The 20,641-nt window shown below is 37.0% G+C and overlaps 1 protein-coding gene across 2 annotated transcripts; it reads right to left on the bottom strand.

The window, feature by feature from the left end:
* Positions 1 to 2,576: 2,576 nt before the first annotated feature.
* Positions 2,577 to 6,308, bottom strand: LOC111790755 (amino acid transporter AVT6A). 2 transcript variants are annotated; one of them, XM_023671788.2, is made up of 7 exons: positions 5,841 to 6,308; positions 5,622 to 5,763; positions 5,052 to 5,544; positions 4,706 to 4,858; positions 4,125 to 4,328; positions 3,123 to 3,588; positions 2,577 to 3,039 (listed from the first exon to the last, which is right to left on the bottom strand). In XM_023671788.2, the coding sequence occupies exons 3-7, from the start codon at positions 5,476 to 5,478 to the stop codon at positions 2,901 to 2,903; spliced, it is 1,389 nt and encodes a 462-aa protein (XP_023527556.1). In that variant the 5' UTR covers positions 5,479 to 5,544; positions 5,622 to 5,763; positions 5,841 to 6,308; the 3' UTR covers positions 2,577 to 2,900. The 2 variants fall into 2 exon arrangements, with proteins under 2 accessions (XP_023527556.1, XP_086978790.1); XM_087122664.1 differs by having other exon boundaries at positions 5,622 to 5,715.
* Between the last annotated feature and the right edge of the window lie 14,333 nt (positions 6,309 to 20,641).

Raw genomic sequence — 20,641 nt, 5'->3', positions numbered from 1 at the left:
GAGACCATGGCACATGCATAGGGTAGTCGCATTTATTTTCTTAGACTTAGGCTAGAATAGGATCTTAAGCCGAAAAGAAGTTAAGTCAAATTTGGAATATCCTCAAAGACGGGAAACAAGCTCAGGAAATCTACACTACAGTAAGTAACCATATAGAGCAACTTTCTAAAAAACACCTGTAGGAGTCGATTAAGATCAAAGGCTAGTGATTGAGTATCATGTTTAAAAGCCTAGTGACCTAGTTTGATGTGAATGGTTTACAACTTAATTCAAATTATAGTTATATAACTTTTGCACGCATGAATGGTGAACTCCCATAGTTTATTATACTTTTATGCTCTCCAGTACGCTGAGTTTGGTTTATTATCACTCGATGAACGTAACAAGTATGCTGTATGTCTTTATACGTTTATTATGTATGATTTAGGATTTGGATAACCCGTTATTGCCCAATTATAAGTTGGATTATTGTTATGGGCCATAGAGTGTTATTTATGTTTTAGATAGGTTAGGAGTTACTATTTCGCGTATTTTGGTCCTAGAACCTAGTCATGAGTTCTATAGCATCTTTGGGTTGACAAGATACCTTGTAGTGATGAATAGGGCACAACCTATATTCTTGAACTAACCAATAGGGGTTAGGGTCTACTTGTTACACATGATTTACTTGTTACCGATAGGGAATTTCAGGAATCATATAGGGTTTACTATTTGAGTACTATCGGTGGTGCCTAGTGGGGAGCCATGAACTTTTTACTATTCCAGCCTGAGTGGTATAGTGACAAGTAGTTTACTATTCTAGCCTGAAATGACGAAGTAACATGTAGTTACTGATCCCAAGACAGATAGTTTACTCTTCTACTCTGAGGAAGGTACACGAGTAGATAACTACTGTTCTAGCTTGGAAAGGCATAGTGAAAGGTATTTTACTGATCTTAAGGAAAGGTAAATGTTGTCCGACACCATTAGGGAGATCCCTTCGCTTAGAGTTCTATAGGTAAACAGGTATAGAGTACGGTTACCATTTAGAACAAAAAGGGCCCGGGCTCCTCCAAAGTATTACCCTAGGGCCCTTCCATTGGCCACAATGACTCAATGCACTTTCTAGAAGATTGAAGAAGTACATAGACATATGTGAAACCCATATCTGCAAGTGTTAGTACAAACTTTAAGCCACAGTTTGACAACCTCGGACAGTTCCAAGCATAGATCCCTAAGTTTTTTTTTTTTGTATATGGGAATAAATCCAACCAGAGCAAACAAGTATGTTGCTTATTGAGTATTTTATATTCATCCCATGTTATTCCATTTTTTTTCGGATGGAGTGTAGACCACTGTCAATGGTAGGAGAGTGCAGCTGCCGGAAGGGCCCTTAGATTGAGTTGTCTTCCTTCCCTGTCATTTTAATATATTGAATGTTATTTGTACGTTTAATTAATCTTATATAAGTTTTAATGTATATTTAAATTTTACATTTCCTTGGATCTCCGGCTATTCAATTTGAAACATTTTATCATTGTTTTACCCCTTGAGTCCATGTGGCAATCTGTGATTCGAGACATTGAAAAGCAGGTCGTTACAACTTGGTATCAAATCCCTTAGCTGTTAGGTCCTATGGACCATTTCTTTTCTATAGAGTGTTAGTTGGGCCCTCTACAACCTGACTCGTAGTCATGTTACTCCTCAATCAGGTAAGCAAGTGGGTAAGTAGGCAATGTCAGTTAGGCCCTCTGCAGCTTGGCTTGCAATCACATTCCTTGTCCATAAGGTAAGCCAGTGGGGTAAGTAGCAAGTAGCAAGTGCAAGTAACGACCTTACCTCGTCCTATGATTTAAAGTTTCCATGCATTGTTAGTTGCACATGTACCTATTAAGGATGATGATTTGGGTTGAATACTTAGTAATTTGATTTATTATACGAGTATATCATGGCACCTAGAATCACAAGTAATGGACAAGGAAGTGGTAGGGGTACTGTAAGAGGGCTCCAATCGAGTCTAACCCTACCCAGGATTCAACCCCAGAACAGGCACCACATGTTCAAGGGTTCGAGCAAGGACATGCACCCCCCAATTCAAGGCTAGGAGCAAATAACATCTCCACCTTCAGATATAGTGATGTTCTCACACGAAACTCTTCAAATGTTAATACTAGTCATTAGGGCCAACCAAGGGGGACGATATCGGCATGACGTGAGAGCAAAAAATTATTAGGAATTTTCAGAAGCATGATCCTCCAACCTTTGACAAGAATGTAATCAATTCAAGTTGGCATAAGAATGGGTGGGGAGGCAACCGAGATAATATTTGGGTACATGAATTACTCAGGGACGAGACACACTTTTTGGTGAAAATCTACACAGGAAGGGTGTAGAAGCCTAAACTTTAGACAGATTCACATTAAAATCAAACTACTCACAAAAGCTTAAATAATAAAAACATTTCAAAACTTAAATTCTAAGAAATGGATTCACAAAAGCTAGAGGATGTCAATATTTTAGGGGGATGGAGAGAGTTGAAAAGAACAAAACAAATTTTAAAAACGAAGCATAGGAGCACACTCCTTTGCACAGAAACAAAAAACAATAGCCACACTTAAACGTGCGTGCGCAACATGCATGGGTTTCAAAAGTTCCACCATGTTTATTACAGATAAGAAGAGAAGGAACTACAATACACAAATAAATGAAAATGATAAAAGAGTACCCAATGCACTAACACTAACACAACAACCCAAATAACATCCAACACAACTGCACATTCATCTCGTTATTTTTAACCCAACTCCTACCCAAAACCTTCAATTTCCAAATCAACAGATTGAAAATCTGGCTTTGCAAGGGCTGAGGTTTCTTGGCTGAAGATGCTGCGTCGCAATCTTTCTCCCACGCGTCACGATCGATCAGTCTCGGGGCGAGGAGTCCTTTTTGAACAAAGCGTACGCATCGCTGTATATGGCAATGATGTTTGAGAAAACTGCAAGCACAATCATGAAGATACCCAACACCTTGTCCCTTTTCGTCGCTATACAGTGCGAATCCCTGAAAACAAAAACGCCATCAGTATCGTAAATTCGAACCGAACACCATGTCCAATGTCCAAGCCAGAGAAGTAACTAGCTAACCTCAAAGCAACAGAAGCAGGGAATATGAATCCAATGCACACAGCCGCAGTTGCACCAGTAAATTGGAAGACATCCCAGATACTGGGAATGAAATTTGCTGCCAAGAATATGAGAGTAACAAGCGAGACTGTGATCAGCGAAAATCTCAAGTTGTCTCGAACCAATGGTCGAGCGGATGGAAAGAGGAGGCCATCCAAGTTAACTCTCAACGGGTAAAACACGATTGGGAATACAAGCATCAGGTGTGCTGCATAGCTAACACGGACAGCATCATTAAACACAGAGCCAAAGGGAATGTTAAGATCGGCATCAAAATTCGCAAGTACGTCCGACAGAGTTCCTTCACCGAAAAGGAGATAGCCGAAGATGCTGGTCATAACATAAACAGAACAGCACAGACCAATGGAAGTTCGTACAACTGGCTTTATCTGTGAAGGATCCTCCAGTTCGTTGCTTATGTTGTGAACTGCAGACAAGAAGCCATTAATATAAGATTACCCTCAAACATCCACACTGCTACATGTACCAGAAACTTAGTTTAACACGATTCAGATCCTATCATATATGAGAATTTCTCATAAATAATTGCAATAATTGAGCATGAGAGCCAAATGAATCGAAACATTCATGTTTGAAATGAATGGAAAGACAATCTACTCTCATTGAGTGATTTAATTAGATAATCGAAAACCGAAGATCTTGAAAACAATTCAAAATTCAAAAGAACTCCGTGGGGGCCATTGAACAGCTGGAAAAAGCCCGGGCCCTGAAAAGTAATGGAACGAAACTATACATTGATAGATGTCATCAAATAATGTAAAAGCTAGCCGCCAACAATCTTTTGTAAAACTCAATGAACATCACTTTTTAGAAACCAATAAGAATGTCAGCTCATGGCCTCTATAGCATACGACTCTCTCCAGCCCTACCAACAGAACAAGGATGCAAGAAGCTAAGCTTGGAATTGAAAGCCTAAAAGGAAAAGAGAACAGCGTGCGTTACCGTTGTAATGGCATACATAGGCAGTAACGACAACCGGGACAGCCGTAAATAGCTTCAAGAATGATGACACATCAATAATCTCAGGGAACAATCTGGGCATCTGAATGCTTCCATCTATCAACTTGTAAACTGAAATTCCGATGGTAATGATAAGAAATATCACAGCCAGTGCAACTGATAAGGCAGATGTGAAGCTCAATGAATCTGCAACCAACAAGGGTCAATTAGAACTCCATAATACCTATATAAATATCCAAGCTTATCTTTTCAGTGGAACATAAATTGGTATTTTTTTTTTTTCATGGAAAGAATGCTTAGGATGCGTGCAACTTTTCTAAAAAGCACTTCAAAATAGTTGCCAAACATAAACATTTGTGTTGGAAGTTCTTTTGACCATTTAAAAGCATTTGTCCTGTTGTTGGAATCCCTCAGAAAATTGCCTTTTTAGGTGAAAAATTAAACAAAACAAGACTATCATCTATCTTAAGCTGTTTGAAACGAAAATAATATTCATAAAACATAATCAGAACATGATGAAGAAGTTTGCAGTAACTGTTCCAAATGAAAATTAAAGCACTAACCTATCCTCTTAAAGCATGCCAATGGTGAAAAGATTCCAAGTGTTGTAACTAGAAGTATGAAAAATCGTTCATTCCACCAATGTCGACCCCACCATCCTTCAAGAACACCAGCGTGGTGAACACCGTCCGCAGTAGTTCCAGAGAGCACATCACCTAGGAGAAAATCATACCAAGCTTGTTTATCTCATCAAACTGCATATACAACTATTTCTAGCCAAGAAAGTTACTCATTGCCAATATAACAGACATTGAATATCCTGAAACAACTAGCACACAATTGACAATAGCTAAAACAAAATCATAGAAATAGATTTGATGACAAGTTAATAAAGTGATTGAAACCCACCTATAATGATCATGTAGACAGTAAGAACACCAATGTTGTTGACAAGAACACATATCTGCAAGATTATTTTACCATATCTCCCAAAAGCATCTCCCATTAAACCTCCATAAGAAGCCGACTTCCTCGGCCGACTAAACCTGAGCAAAAGCTCTATTGAAGTCTCTGTAAGGAATGCCATGAAGATGATCATAGTAATCCCTACAAATAGGCCCAACTCTTTGACCATTGCAGGCAAAGCCATGATCCCAGCACCAATGATTGTGGTCGATAAATTGAACACTGCCCCACTGAAGGAAGCTCCACTGAATTCATTAATCCCAGTTCCTTCATCTTGTCTACATGGTAACAAAGGAGATTTCTCATCCACCACAGATTTCTTCCTGCCCGACCTCTTCTCCTCCCTTGGTGCAAGATTGTCAATGGTCATCTCTCCAATTATCTCAAAACGTTCAAGCAAAATACCAAACGATTCCCAAAGCTAATTTCAAGCAATCTGCAAGAAAAACAACATAAGAATTTGGCATAAATCTGACATGGACTGTCGAGATTCCAAAAGTAACACAACTCCACCTGATAGATGAACTTTCAAGACTTCGCGGTAAAGGATCGTATGCAGTCAATGGCTACTTTTAACAGAAACCACCAGAATCTAAATACTCAGCTCCTTGTAAAAGTTTTAAAACAATCCGATTAACCGGAAAATCAAACACTTCTGAAATGAAATAGAATCGAATCAGAAACAGGAAGCGAAGAAAATGAATCGAGAGCTAGTATAAGTAAGATCAAAACCTGGGTTCTTAAGATCGGAAAGAGGAGATTAACGCAGACCCCTTTAATCAGACAAGCCAATCAAAGAAACTCAACTCCCAAACAAGAAGATCCGGAATGGGATTCACTTTCAGCCAAGAACAGAATGGTCAATAATGCAATTAGGAGAAAAAAGCGGAATAATCACGTCTCTGGGGCAATGGCGAAGAAAAGAGAGATAAGAACACACGCAAATATCAAAAGAGTATCGGTACCATATGTACGCATACAAAATACGAATTGACTAAAAAGGATAGAGACGAGAATATGGGTAGTTGATAGTTTATCTTCTAATCTCTCCGCCTCCGGAGAATTACTCCGTTTTGTGTTGAAAACAGGATTGTGATTGCGAATTCTATCGGTTTCCCCTTCAAAAATCGAGAAAGGGGAAATCGGCGACCACAAGCGTCCTGTCGATAAGAAAAAACGAGGCCCCACTTGCCAATTGCCAATTGCCGATTGCCGAATGCCAATTGCCATTGCAAATGATCCACGCTTGATTGTTAATGAAAAAAATAATAATAAAACTGTTCCCGATTTTCTAGGACATTCCAAAATAATTGGATAAATTTTTATTGTTTATTTAATATTCTAAAGGAATTTTACCCCTATGTATCAATAACATTATTCACAACACAATTCAAACAATCTATTATGATTAATCAACTCTTACATTAATTTATGATATCATATATGATTTGCGATTGTTATAAACAAATTTGTGTTCATCATTTTAATACCAAAAAATAAAAAAACAGAGAGAGAACAAGTTCTTCGGTCTCCCCCAGCCTAAATATCTCTAACTCTCTTCCAAATCTCTCAACTCAGTCTCCGTAGCATAGGATTAGCCCTCCATTACGGAGATTCAATTCTACTGGAAGGGAAGTCATTGCTTTAAATAAATTTCTATTTATGTGTACAAGGAATTTTTGACACAAATCCACCCCTAAAATAAGGTCCAAAGTGGATCAGAAATGTCCACAATTTGGCTAAAAACAACATTTGAAAAAAAAAAAAGAATAAAAGGGAAGTAATCTGTAAAGGAAATAGTTTTGGAAGTAGTTCGAATACGACTCCTAACAATAGTGTTCGACATGCATCCTACCCAACCACGCAGCCAACCCCATCAAACGCGTCTTCAACCCAATCCATCTCCCACCCTACAAACCTTATCCGTTGTCTAGCCCACGTGCGTTCTCGACCCAGACTCACCACTTCTAGCTACCTGCGCCCAAACTATCAGCAACCCAACCCAGATCACGACGTACGCCCTTTTCCAACCATACCTCATTTAGGTCTCCTATCACTGTTTTAGACACTCTTTTGGAGCGCTTTTTTTAACTCATGGGAAGCATTTGAGGTTAGTATGGCTACTATTTGACCAACTTATTTTGAGCGAAGATAAATGAATTGATTGATGCCTCCAGGTGGATTAAACCCTTTTGATATGTTCTAGCCCAATGTTGTGGACTCATGTAGGTTGAATTGGACTTTGAGGAGCATATTCAATCTGTACCAAAAATTATTCCCACCGTGGTTTAGCCCAACCAAGTAAGTGATTTTACTATTAAATATCTCGAGTTGGTTGCATGACTTGTGTGCTGTATGAATGACATGTATCTGTGACCCCTATTGTGTCATAGTTTTGTGATGTGCTATGTTATGATTGTGCTATATTAAGAAATTACGTTATGATATGAATGTTATATGATTCATGATATGAACCACGACCAAGGAATTTCCATACCTCAAGGTCCAATTACAAGGACGAGAGCCAAGAAGCTACAAAGGTCCAATTACAAGGACGAGAGCCAAGAAGCTACAAAGGTCCAATTACAAGGACGAGAGCCAAGAAGCTACAAAGGTCCAATTACAAGGACGAGAGCCAAGAAGCTACAAAGGTCCAATTACAAGGACGAGAGCCAAGAAGCTACAAAGGTCCAATTACAAGGACGAGAGCCAAGAAGCTACAAAGGTCCAATTACAAGGACGAGAGCCAAGAAGCTACAAAGGTCCAATTACAAGGACGAGAGCCAAGAAGCTACAAAGGTCCAATTACAAGGACGAGAGCCAAGAAGCTACAAAGGTCCAATTACAAGGACGAGAGCCAAGAAGCTACAAAGGTCCAATTACAAGGACGAGAGCCAAGAAGCTACAAAGGTCCAATTACAAGGACGAGAGCCAAGAAACTACAATAAACTTGGTACACTTATATTCAAGTTATGGTGAGCTCATCAAGAGAAATTCTAGAAGACGTTGGAGACTTCCATGATATGTTCAAAGTTGAGCTTCAAGAAAAATATGCATTAAATGCACTTTAAGACGTTGGAGACCTCCATGATATGTTCAAAGTTGAGCTTCAAGAAAAATATGCATTAATTGCACTTTAAGACGTTGGAGACCTCTATTATATGTTCAAAGTTGAGCTTCAAGAAAAATATGCATTAATTGCACTTTAAGACATTGGAGACCTCTATTATATGTTCAAAGTTGAGCTTTAAGAAAAATATGTATTAATTGCACTTTAAGACGTTGGAGGCCTCGTTCAAAGTGCTCCAAGAAAAATATGCATTAAATGCACTCTAAGTTGCATTTAATGAACTCAAGCTAAATGTATGGAGGACAAATAAGCACCATAAGCACCTTCCATTCATGACACTGTTTAATTATAATTCAAATATTTGTTACCATTTGTTACCATATTTCAGACACTATCTATTTAATCTATTTAATCTATTTAATTATAATTCAAATATTTGTTACCATTTGTTACCATATTTCAGACACTATCTATTTAATCTATTTAATTATAATTCAAATATTTGTTACCGGGTCATGGGTATTTCTCATTTACTAGCCAATTTAATTGGGAGTTATGTGTTATATAGGTTAATAAACGCTAGATAAAGCTTAATTTTCTTTGGAATTAAAAAGGAATAGGTCATGGGTATTTCTCATTTACTAGCCAATTTAATTGGGGGTTATGTGTTTTATAGGTTAATAAACGCTACATAAAGCTTCATTTTCTTTGGAATTAAAAAGGAATAGAATTTCTTTGCAAATTCTTGTGTTTAGAACTTGCATGCTAGAGTCATTCAAGTGGTAGTCATCAAACCTCCATTTCTTTGCAAATTCTTGTGTTTAGAACTTGCATGCTAGAGTCATTCAAGTGGTAGTCATCAAACCTCTTGTAGAGTGATTCAAGTGGTAGTCATCAAACCTCTTGTGGAGTGATTCGAATCAAGTGGTAGTCATCAAACCTCTTGTGGAGTGATTCGAATCAAGTGGTAGTCATCAAACCTCTTGTGGAGTGATTTGAATCAAGTGGTAGTCATCAAACCTCTTGTGGAGTGATTCGAATCAAGTGGTAGTCATCAAGCCTCTTGTAGAGTGATTTGAATCAAGTGGTAGTCATCAAACCTCTTGTGGAGTGATTCGAATCAAGTGGTAGTCATCAAACCTCTTGTGGAGTGATTCGAATCATGTGGTAGTCATCAAACCTCTTGTGGAGTGATTCGAATCACGAGTTTTCTTTACTATTTATCATCAAGGTAATCTGTTCCATACTTTCCCTTGGGTTGATTTCATATCAATGCAGGTACTTCCATATGTTGTGCCACATATTATGTTAGCATGTTCACACTATCGGACTATCAGATATTGATAAACCATATATCTTAGCCATGAAAGATATGTCAAGTATAGGTATGCATGTCTCATAGACATGTATGACATGAAAAGAATTGAGGTAGGATTTACTTGAGACATGTATCATGATTTGAAAATATAGAACCTCATGCATTCTGTATCTCATGACATGCATCAGGATACTTTCTTTTCCTCTGTGGCTTCTTGTAGTGCGAGCAACCGCTAGTCTATAGTTAGGCCCAAGAGTTATGTATACGAGTTGGCTTGGTGTGTTCATGTGTGGGTCATGTATAAAGAAATGTTATACACCCAACCTTATCGGGACTGGAAAGTAGAGACCAAAGAAAAGTTTTATGAAAAGATACGTTCCATCATGATTGCATTTATTGACCCCAACAATTTGACTATTTACCGAATATTTTTAAATATTCAAGCTATGTGCTACCTTTATTATATAAAAGTAAGACACCTAAATATAGACGACATTATCCATGTAGAGGCCATGGAAATCCTTGGAAACCATTTTTATATGAGTAAATATTATTCTATTGTGACATTTTTTTAATAATAAAGGATGAAAAGTTGTCAAAACCTTAATGCTTATCTCTTTCTGAAATAATTGACAGGAAAGAAAAATGTCATATCTTAATATTTTAAATAAATAATTTTTCTTTATTTTAGGTAATTATATATATGGCAATGATTTAAATGTCACAATTATAGCAATAATTTTGCATAAAAAGCCAAAGTTAGTATAATTATGCAATAACCAACCTGTATTCTTTCTCATATAAAAACAAGCAATTATTTGTCAAGTTAATGTTCATGGTTATTGATTGTTTCTTATTGTCTTTATTTATAAAATTTGGTTGGTTTTTATTAAATTCTAGAAAACTGTGTTTCTTTTTTATAATACTTTTCTTTGGGCTCTATTTTTCGGTTCGGGTAGGGTTGGTGTATGATAATTCTCTATCTAACTACAAGCTAGCACATATTCATGCTGCTAAAAGTCACGAAGGAAAATACCGTGTATAATATCATGGTGTACACATTAATACTAATCATAACGAAAAAGTATCTCAATATTCATGACATACAAATTGCATGAGGTACCATGGTCTCAAATCATGGTACATAATCATGATGCAAATTGTACCTCCATTTTTTTTCATGACATAACGTTCCTATGAAACATGCATATATATATACTTGATATATCTTTTATGGTTCAAGATGACTTATAAATGTCTCCTAGGCATAGTTGGAATATGTTAACATAATATATGTGACATGACATATAGAAGTGCACGGGCTACAGGGTACGCATATGTCATACCATAATTTCATACTATAGCATAATTATAACATAGCATAACATAATAAAAAATATGACACGTATAGGGACTACAAGGTACGTGTCATTCATACAACACATAAGTCAGTCAACCAAGCTCGTGGGCATCCAATAGTAAAGGCACTTTACTTGGTTGGCCTACGTCAGAGTCACTAATTAATCCTTGTTGCTAGCTTTGATCTACCCTTCAAAGTCAACCTAACTGAAAGCTAAATAATTGCAACAATGCACAGAGGATCTAAGATATAATGGTTTCCTAAAGATTAAATTAGAAAAAAAAACGGAAAAATCTAATATATACGTTATGACGACATTTCTCTTCACTTGAATCTGCATAAAAGAAAAGTGAGAATGTTTGCTTAATCCACCACACCTAAATCGTGTGTGAAAGTTCTCTATTTATAATCAAATAAATTACAAGATATGAAAATAGTAATAAATGAAAAGATACCTATGGTAAGATGTCAAAATATTTGCCTATAATAAAATATCAAATATGATATATATGGTAAACTATAATTTAATACTAAATATCCTTAACACCCCCCGCAAGCTGAGTGTCGGATTTGAACGAACATGAAGCTTGGATCTAAAAAAATTCAAAGAGAGGTCGAGAAACACTTTTCGTGAAGATGTCAACAACTTGGTTTGGAGGAGGCGTAGAGAAACACTTTCTTGCCATCGAAAACTGCAGAGGGATCGCCGCTTAGCGGCGTTACTGCCTTGGCTTTGGCGAGAATATGTCTAACCCATGAAGAGGGATCATTGCTCAGCGATGATGATGTCTTGGCTCCGGTGATAATATTTCTAACCCAAGAAGTAGGGGGAAACCTAGAGCAAGGGACAAAGACAATGTTGAAGCCGAAAGAGTCGCCACAGTGGGCGAAGAAGCCAATTTTGGCGAGAAGGGAGGCGGCGACTTGGTTGGCGAAGAGGCCAGTGCAGCACTAAGATTTCGAAGGTAAATCTCTGTAGAAGGTCGATAGGTTTAGGTTAGGATTTCTATGAAGGATGAAGGGAAGATGGGGAACAAAATGAAAGAGATTATGTTGGTTGAGGGAAAATCGATTGTGTTGGAAAAGGTGAAGTTGTATGTGTTAAAATGTCATCACTAGCCTAATAGGATTAAGCCCAACCATTATTGTATGAGTAATTATATTTATGATTTAGGATTTTAGGAATAAATATAGGAAAATGATTTAGGGATTTTAGGAACAAAGTTGGAAAATGATTTAGGTATTTTAGGAAAAACATGGAGAAATTTTAGGAATAGAAGCTCTGTTTGATCTTCCACATCAGAAACGATTTCTTAAGATTAGTAGTGAGTGAGTTTCTTTTGTGTCATGAGTAGTCTGTGACTCTGCAAGTCTTGTGTCGAAAGAGCTTGTTTGGTATTACTGAGGTATAGCCAACACGATGGGTGATTTCCAAATCGTTGGAGGAATCAAGAAACTCAACAACAACAACTACAACACGTAGGCAACATGCATGGTGTCCTATTTACAAGGACATGATCTTTGGGAGATTGTTGGCGGGTGCAAAACTACACCGCCAGAGGATGATTCTAACGGCGCCTTGCGCAAATGGAGAATCAAAGCAGGCAAAGCAATGTTTGCCTTGAAGACCACAATCGGAGAAGAGATGTTAGAGCATATTTGAGATGACAAGACACCGAAAGAAGCATGGGACACGTTCATGATATTGTCCTCAAAGAAGAATGATACGAGGCTACAACTTTTGGAGAATGAGTTGTTGTCAATTTCACAACGTGACATGACGATTGCTCAGTACTTCCACAAGGTCAAGTCGATCTGTCGGGAGATTACTGAACTAGACTCGAAGTCCGCCATTATAGAATCTCAAATGAAGAGGATTATAATCCATGGATTGCGACTAGAATATAGAAGCTTTATTATTGCTGTACAAGGATGGCCCACTCAACCATCACTTGTAGAGTTCGAAAATTTGTTAGCCAGTCAAGAAGCCATGGCTAAACAAATAGGAGGCATCACATTGAAGGGTGAAGAAGAAGCACTCTACATAAGTGAAAGCCGGAGCAATAATAGGCCGTCTACAAAACGCGGATACAATGATAACAAAAGAAGTCACCAAGGAACTGTACAACCAGGGAGAGCTTAGAAGAACGATAACAATAACTCTCAAGGGAAAAGATTTGAGGGCATTTGCTATAATTGCGGGAAGAAGGGCCCACATGTCCAGAGATTGTTGGTCCAATAAAAAATCTGTCGAAAGCAATGTGGCATCCTCCAACATGGAGATGGAGGAGGAATGGGATGCAGAGGTACTGTATGCTATAGAAGAAGATGAGCTAGCACTCATGGCGATGATGGGAGACCATATCGATTATGAGAATGATTGGATCATTGATTCAAGATACTCAAACCACATGATTGACGATCAAAGTGGTGCAATGGAAGAGGGGTGGCCCTCAAAGAAGGAAGTATTACCAAGCCTTGAGCAAATTGAAGAAAATTTTCTACAGAACACGGGGGAGCAAACTGAAAAAATTCTTCTACAAAACACAGAGGAGCAAACTGACGAGATTCTTCCACAGAAGACGGGGGAGCAAACTGTACACATTTGCTTAAGTGCTGATGTGCCTGAAGATTCAAGTGACACTAGTGTTGGTGAGCAAGAAGTGACTCAACCAAGCGAACCTAGTGAAAAATGAAATGACACCTCAACAACTCAAACGGTCAGAAAGAATCCAGAAGCCAAATCCAAAGTATGTTGATATAGCTATTATAGAGGACGAAGTTAAAGAGCTAGAGACGTATGTAGAAACCTCACAAAATACGGCTTGGCAGCAGGCATGGAGGAAGAAAGTATAGTGCTGGAGCAAGATCAAACTTGGGAACTAATACCAAGATCAGAAGATATCAAATCCATCTCTTGCAAATGAGCTTACGAAATAATGTGTCCCTCGGATGGAACAATCGAAAGATACAAGACTCAACCTGTAGCTCGAGGGTTCTCTCAAGAATACAGACTAGACTATGATAAAACATTTAGTCCAGTGGCAAAGATCACTATCGTACAAGTTTCTCCAGTACTTGCGATAAATAAAGATTGGAAACTATGGCACGATATGAATAATGCCTTCTTGCATGGAGAGTTGGACTGGGAGATCTACATGAACCAACCAAGTGGATTTGAGAATGAAGTTGGAGTCATTAGTCAGTACATGCGAAGTCTGAAGAAGCTTCCTTTGGATGCGGCTCGATGGACCTTGAGATATGTCAAACAATATCACGATACTCGAAGGTCAAGTATTGGGTATGTGTTCAAGCTCAGTTCGAAAACAATCTTTTAGTGTAGGAAAAGACAACCAACAGTATCATTGTCTATTAGAGAAACAGAGTACAAAGCAGCTACTAGAGCAGCTCAGGAAAGTACATTGCTGAAACTCTTGATGGAAGATTGGCACGAGAAAATTGACGATCCAATACCACTTCATTGCAACAATCAATCTGCGATTCGCCTAGCAGAAAATTCGATGTTTCATGCTAGAACAAAGCATGTGGAGGTACACTACTATTTCATTAGAGAGAAAGTCTTGAAGGAAGAAATCGAGATGCAGCAGATCAAGACAGATGATCAAATGACAGACTTATTTACAATAGGGTTGAATATCGGCAAACATGAGAGTTTTCGCTGTCAGCTCAACATGGTGCAATGAATGAGGACTAGTGCTGAGGGGGAGTGTTAAAATGTCATCACTAGCCCAATAGGATTAAGCCCAACCATTGTATGAGTAATTGCCCAACCATTGTATGAGTATTTATATTTATGATTTAGGATTCTAGGAATAAATGTAGGAAAATGATTTAGAGATTTTATGAATAAAGTTAGGAAAATGATTTATGTATTTTAGGAAAAACATGGAGAAATTTTAGGAATAGATTGACTAGCATCTAGTATAAATGGTGTGTGAATGTTTGCTTGAGAATGTTTGCTTAATCTACCCCACCTCAATGGTGCGTGAAAGTTCTCTATTTATAATCAAATAAATTACAAAGATATGGAAATAGTAATAAATGGGAAGAACAATATATGGAAAGATACCTATGATAAAAAGGTAAAATATTTTCATATATTTTCCTATAATAAAATATCAAATATGATATATATAGTAAACTATAATTTAGTATTAAATATTTTTAACAAAAAGGAACATCTCTTTCACTTGAATCTCAGGACGACGTCTCTCTTCACTTGAATCTTCTTATACAAGTAAATCTGAGTAACTGACCTAAACGCCATTTACATTTTTTTATACGACATCTTTTGTTTTTATATTTATTTTTATAGGAACGGTGATACATTGTCTACCTAAAAGATTCGTTAAGGAGAGATATTTGGAGAAGGGATCAAAAATGAGTGGAGAGAAGTTTGGGGAAGGCTGGTCTTTAACAACTCTCCCTTTGACCTATTAAAAAAATCTAGTGAAAATGGCAAAAAGGTCATTTTTCCAATTATGAAGGATCTCTTTGAATTTTTAATTCTTTATCTAGGAATTTCAAAAAGGATGAAAGAATTTTTAGAAAGTTATGGATTTATAAAGAAGAATAATAATAATAATAATAAAATATTCCAAATGTGACAAATTACCAAAATACTTCTAAAGTTTCGCTTAATTACAAAACTGCTATTAAAGAAAATCTGCCACCAGATTTGTTTCCAAAATTGACTGACAGAAGGAAATTGATCGTACCTTCACATCCAACCGTTGGATCGAGCCGAAATTTGGATATATTTAACCAAACTTGACATTCTTTAGATCCAACGGTTGATATTCAAACTCAATGTCGGTTGCACAATCATTGGAGTAGATATACCGATGTAAATTCAGAAATGCTTAAAATAAAAAGGAGAAAATTCACCAACATTCCCTAACAATCAAAGACGTGCTAATTTGATCTACAAATAGGAAGTTCTTGACAATGTTTTAAAGTGATGAAGATTCCTAAAATTTGAGTTTGAAGCTTTTTCATTATGAGTTTTTCTTCCTCAAATTTTGAAATCCGAGGGCTATGGTTAATCATTTTCCCTCGTACCAACTCCTATCCATTTCATATGAGATTTCCAACAAGTTTCATGAATGAATCGGGTTTTGAAAAGTTTTAGAATCGTCTGCCCAACAAAAGGTTTTTAGATTTACTCCAGCAAAAAACATGTTTTCTGGCGAAATTTGGAAGGTTATAACTTGTGCTACAAACCACGAAAATGTATGAACTTGGTCTCTACTTCTTCCTTGAAACTTTATCTAAAGGTTTCTTGAAGAAAGCGAGTCCATTAGAGGTCTATATAGAGCTTTACAAGCAAAATCAGAGGGGTATGATAAGGAAAAATAGTGATTTTTCCAGCGACCAAGGAAGAAGATGAAGTCCAAAGTCAAAGGTCAAACTTTGACCAATAAAAGTTAAAGATAGCCATATGTTGACCTTCTCTCGATTTTTCTCAATTTTAACCCTCTTCCACACCGGTTCTCATGAAAAAATATATGATTCTAGAAACTAGGTACAATAAGGAATTTGTGGAAGAAAATTGGAAGTAATTCGGGTATCAAAAGCTCAAGAACGGAAGTCCCGAACGTCGACAACGAGGTAAGTAGCCACCTTGAACTTTTCTTAAGAAATACTTGTATTAATCGCTTGGATTTACATATGAACCTTAAACCAAGTATTCATTAAGGATATATGAAAGAAAAACCCAAAAAACCATGAGTTAAGGCCTTGAACCGATCAAATTGCTCAAGATTTAAGTTACGTTAAAATAACCCACTAGATGAACTTTGTTGCCTATGAAATTTTAATGTTGAGCATATTATAGCAAGTTGAGGTTATATATGAAATTTGGTGGTCATTGGATAAGGATGAGTAGGTAAACCAAGAAACGGTGCAAAATAACTATAATGCCCCTAAGAATATCTACCTACAGTTCATGACCTAGATCATCTCCAAATACTATGAAACTATGAAGTTGACCTTAGTCTATGATGTCTGATGATGTGGTGAAGTTTGAAAGCTATTGGGACATGTTAAGCAGCAAAAGCAAGAATTAGGAGTAAAATGACCAAAATGCCCCTAGGACTACTCATGATAATTCAAGGTCTATACGTGCTCCAAATGATTTGCTACTTCTTATAAGGTCTATTCTGAAGGACATGAAGATATTTTTGAGGTTTCAAGTTTATTGGAGTAAGTTTGTAACGTAAACGAAGTTAGGATCCAAGAGACACCTAAGGGAAACACCTCAAGAATCAAGACTCTTCTAGAACCCTTTAAACAACTCACTAGGAATCTATGACCTTCTAGAACAACTCACACTAAGATGGGTTCATATGGTCATGAATGTATGTTACAACTTATGCCTCAAGGAATTAAGAACCTTAGAAACTTACAAGATTGAGAACCAAGAACAATACCACACAAGCTCTACAACTACCAAAGTAAGAAAAGTGCTATGTACCACTTAAGGACAAGGGACCAAGGTCCTTAATTCAAAAATTCAAGAATACTAGGTAATACTCTAATCATGTCCAAAGTGACCCATGACCTCCCACCAAGCGGTGCTTTATGAGACCCAAGTTTTCCTCTTCTAGGTGGGATGCCCTGCACCATGTTTCCTTTGGAGGATATCATGTTTGACCTCATTTCTCTCACCTAGATGAGATGCCCTGCACCATAACTATGTTATGGGTACCCAAATAATTGTAGGATGTCATGTTCATGTATGCACCGACCATGTGACCTATATGGTCTATCGTGGGGAGTAGTCGAGGGCCATGATGAAACAAGAAGAGAGAAAGTTACCTTAGCTAAGAATCAAAACCTCCTAAGACCTCCCACGATACAACATGCTCATGACTTAGATTACGCTGCTTGGAACGCATGAAGCCTTGAGCGTAGGTATTCAGATTGTATCACAAGAAAAGTCCTAAGATGTAGAATTAGACTAAATCGCTTGGAACGCATGAAGACCTGGGCATACGTTTTCATACCGTATTGAAGGGCAAGCCCTAAGATGTGGGTTAAACTATGTCGCTTGAAACGCATGAAGCTTTGAGCATAGGTTTTCAGGTTGATGTCTAGTACCTTAAATCCTAGGGGGAGTGTCTGGGAGAACGAAACAAGAACAGAACAAGAACCTAGAAAGTACCCAGAACAAGAGAAATATCAAGGATAAGAACATGGATCAAGATCCAAGCTCTAAGGACAAGAACCAAGAACCATAGTACTAAAGCCCTTAAAGGAAAGCGAAGGTTTTAGAATCCATAGACCAAGGTCCTCAGGATAGATCACGATAAGAATCCCAAGTCAAAATCAAGAACTAGAGGGCCTAAATACTTACAACAAAATAAAAAACAAGAACAAGACAAGAAAGAGTGTGGTACCTTAGTATATCAAGGACACGATTAGGAGCCTACAAGTAGGCTACTTATTGAGTCTTTTTATTCATTCCTTATTCTCCATTTTTTTAAGTAATAAGGAGCTGGTCGAGATCGGGTGCGGACTCTGGAGCAGGTGTCATAGACAACCCTCACCCATCGTCCTCAACCCTTTTGTTTTAAAATGTTTTGTGTCCATTTCTTTTTTCTTTTTTTAAATATTATCGAACTTTAAATTACTAATGTGCGCACTCTATTTGGTTATAATATAAATTATGTTTTAAATTTTAATTGTTTTATTTTGTGAAAAATTTACCCGTCATTTTGGAATCATCAAGTCAACTCGGCCCTTACAATTCTAGTTAGTAATTTTTTCATATTAACCTTCATACATCATCTAGCACATCTTCACTCGCGATTTGTTTAACTTTTGAAAACTCTTATCCCAACACTATATGCAAAAGTTATATTTGTGTGAGTCGACTATGTGAACTAGAAACATTCAAACAACCCTTTTATACCCTCTCGTTAAATCAAGGTAAATTACAACTTTATGCCTCCATGAAAGTCTAGACTAGATGCAGACTCTTCCTCCCTCAAGATGGTCCATTGTGCCATCTTCCTTAATATTCATTTCTCGAGGGAAGTTACTTTGTCTAACCGACTCATACTTATAGTGTTCGATACAAAGCATGTTATATAGTACTAACAAGTTTAAGGGCTCGCCACATTGCCCTTTTTTTTCATCTTGGACTAGCCTTTTAAGATCATCGTAAGCACCACGGTAAGAAAAGCCTAGAAACTCCCTTGAATATCTAATCCATGAGAATTACATAAGTTATGGGGCATTGGTAAGCCCAAAATTATCCTAGTAACTCCTAACGACCATGTCGAAACTTGAAAACGACCTTTAAATTATTGCCCTCCTTGGCTTGTATACTTCGAGGGAATCTTTATTTCTTTAAGAATACATGTTTTTCATCACTCCTTTAATTAGTTCTTGACATTCGATATATCGTCACATGGGCTAATTCTTTCCTCTTAATGATTAGAGATAATAAATTCATTGAAAAATGCTAAAACGGGTGAAGGCCTGGCTTAGTAGCTCATGTGCTCATGGCTTAGTGTACCTCAACTCTACCAAATCATTTAATCGATAATCGTAAGAAATGGAAGTTGGTTCATGACTCAGACTCTTTATTAAAATCAACATCTTAGATTGATATTAATGTTGAAAAATCTTAAATACTTCAATCTTAATTCAAACTTTCCTACTTTATTTAAGATGATTTGTTTTCTCTTATAGTCTAGATCAAACAATTTAATCAATTTCATGTATTACCTTGCCCTCCAAATTAAACCCTATGTGCCTTCAAGTCCAACCATTGACACCTTTGTTCATACATCTTTAAGGTTCCATCTTAACATCTTTCCTATAATCACAATGGAAAGACAGAGCTATTTCCTCCCATGCTTTTGTAACCCTAGGAGGGGACTTAGCAAAACTCCTTTAAAACTACTCATTTATAAACATGATGATATATATTCTCATTCTTAATGGGAAAAAACTCAAAATATTCTTATTTTTAATGTGAAAGACCTCAAAATATCTAAACAATTTCAAACGTTAACTATGGTGAGATCTTTAGAACATTATGCAATGCTAAAAAGTGTTTCACTAACTAGCTCAAAATCATTCAGATTGCACCCAATAGAGAAAATTAGTTATGTAAATCCCTAATTTTCTTGCCTAAATTAGAGAATTCACACATGCATATATGCAAAATTTTAAAATAAAATATTTTTCAAAGGAAGCCATAGACTTACGGGTTTCATTTAAAACAAGAAAATAAAAATAACATAGTATTTGAATATGAAAATGAAAAGTCACCTATCAACTACTAAATGAAAATAAATGCATACTCCTGCCATATCTTGACTTCCATGGTCATTCTAGTATTCATCATCATCCTTGTAGGAGTGCTTTGCCTTTACTTGAAAAAACTAGAGGAGCAAGTGGCTGAAGTATTTTGAGAAATACTTAGTAAGTCACCCCACGGTGGGGTTAGTAATAGAATTACACACATATAATGATGGAATCTATCCTTTAAAGTCATAACATGACCTTAGACTCTTTTTAGTTTCGGGCAAGGTTAGATGTGTGGTACTTCCCCACACATGGCCCACACACGTGCACATGGACCCACCAGGTGAGTTTGTATACATACCCTCTGAGCATGATTTGGGCGTGCACAATAGTTAACGTGTCAACGAATGCCGCAAAAAAGAAAAGGTCTGCATGATATCATGACGAACATAAATATTGAAGGTACGCATTCGTACTAACATAATATAATAGGGAAGTATACT

Source organism: Cucurbita pepo, chromosome 3 (genome assembly GCF_057944985.1).
Source record: "Cucurbita pepo subsp. pepo isolate OVF chromosome 3, ASM5794498v1, whole genome shotgun sequence".
In the NCBI taxonomy this organism is placed as follows: Eukaryota; Viridiplantae; Streptophyta; class Magnoliopsida; order Cucurbitales; family Cucurbitaceae; genus Cucurbita; species Cucurbita pepo.
Note: the sequence above shows the minus strand (reverse complement) of the source record. Positions and strands in the feature narration are given on the sequence as shown.

What these genes read in the sequence shown, in the direction of transcription:
- LOC111790755 (XM_023671788.2), bottom strand. Translation starts at nt 5,478, where the DNA reads ATGACCATTGACAATCTTGCACCAAGGGAGGAGAAGAGGTCGGGCAGG. An exon ending in TGTCTACATGATCATTATAG is followed by an intron (nt 4,859 to 5,051) that starts GTGGGTTTCAAT and finishes ATTTTCTCCTAG; the next exon opens with GTGATGTGCTCTCTGGAACT. An exon ending in GGCATGCTTTAAGAGGATAG is followed by an intron (nt 4,329 to 4,705) that starts GTTAGTGCTTTA and finishes TGTTGGTTGCAG; the next exon opens with ATTCATTGAGCTTCACATCT.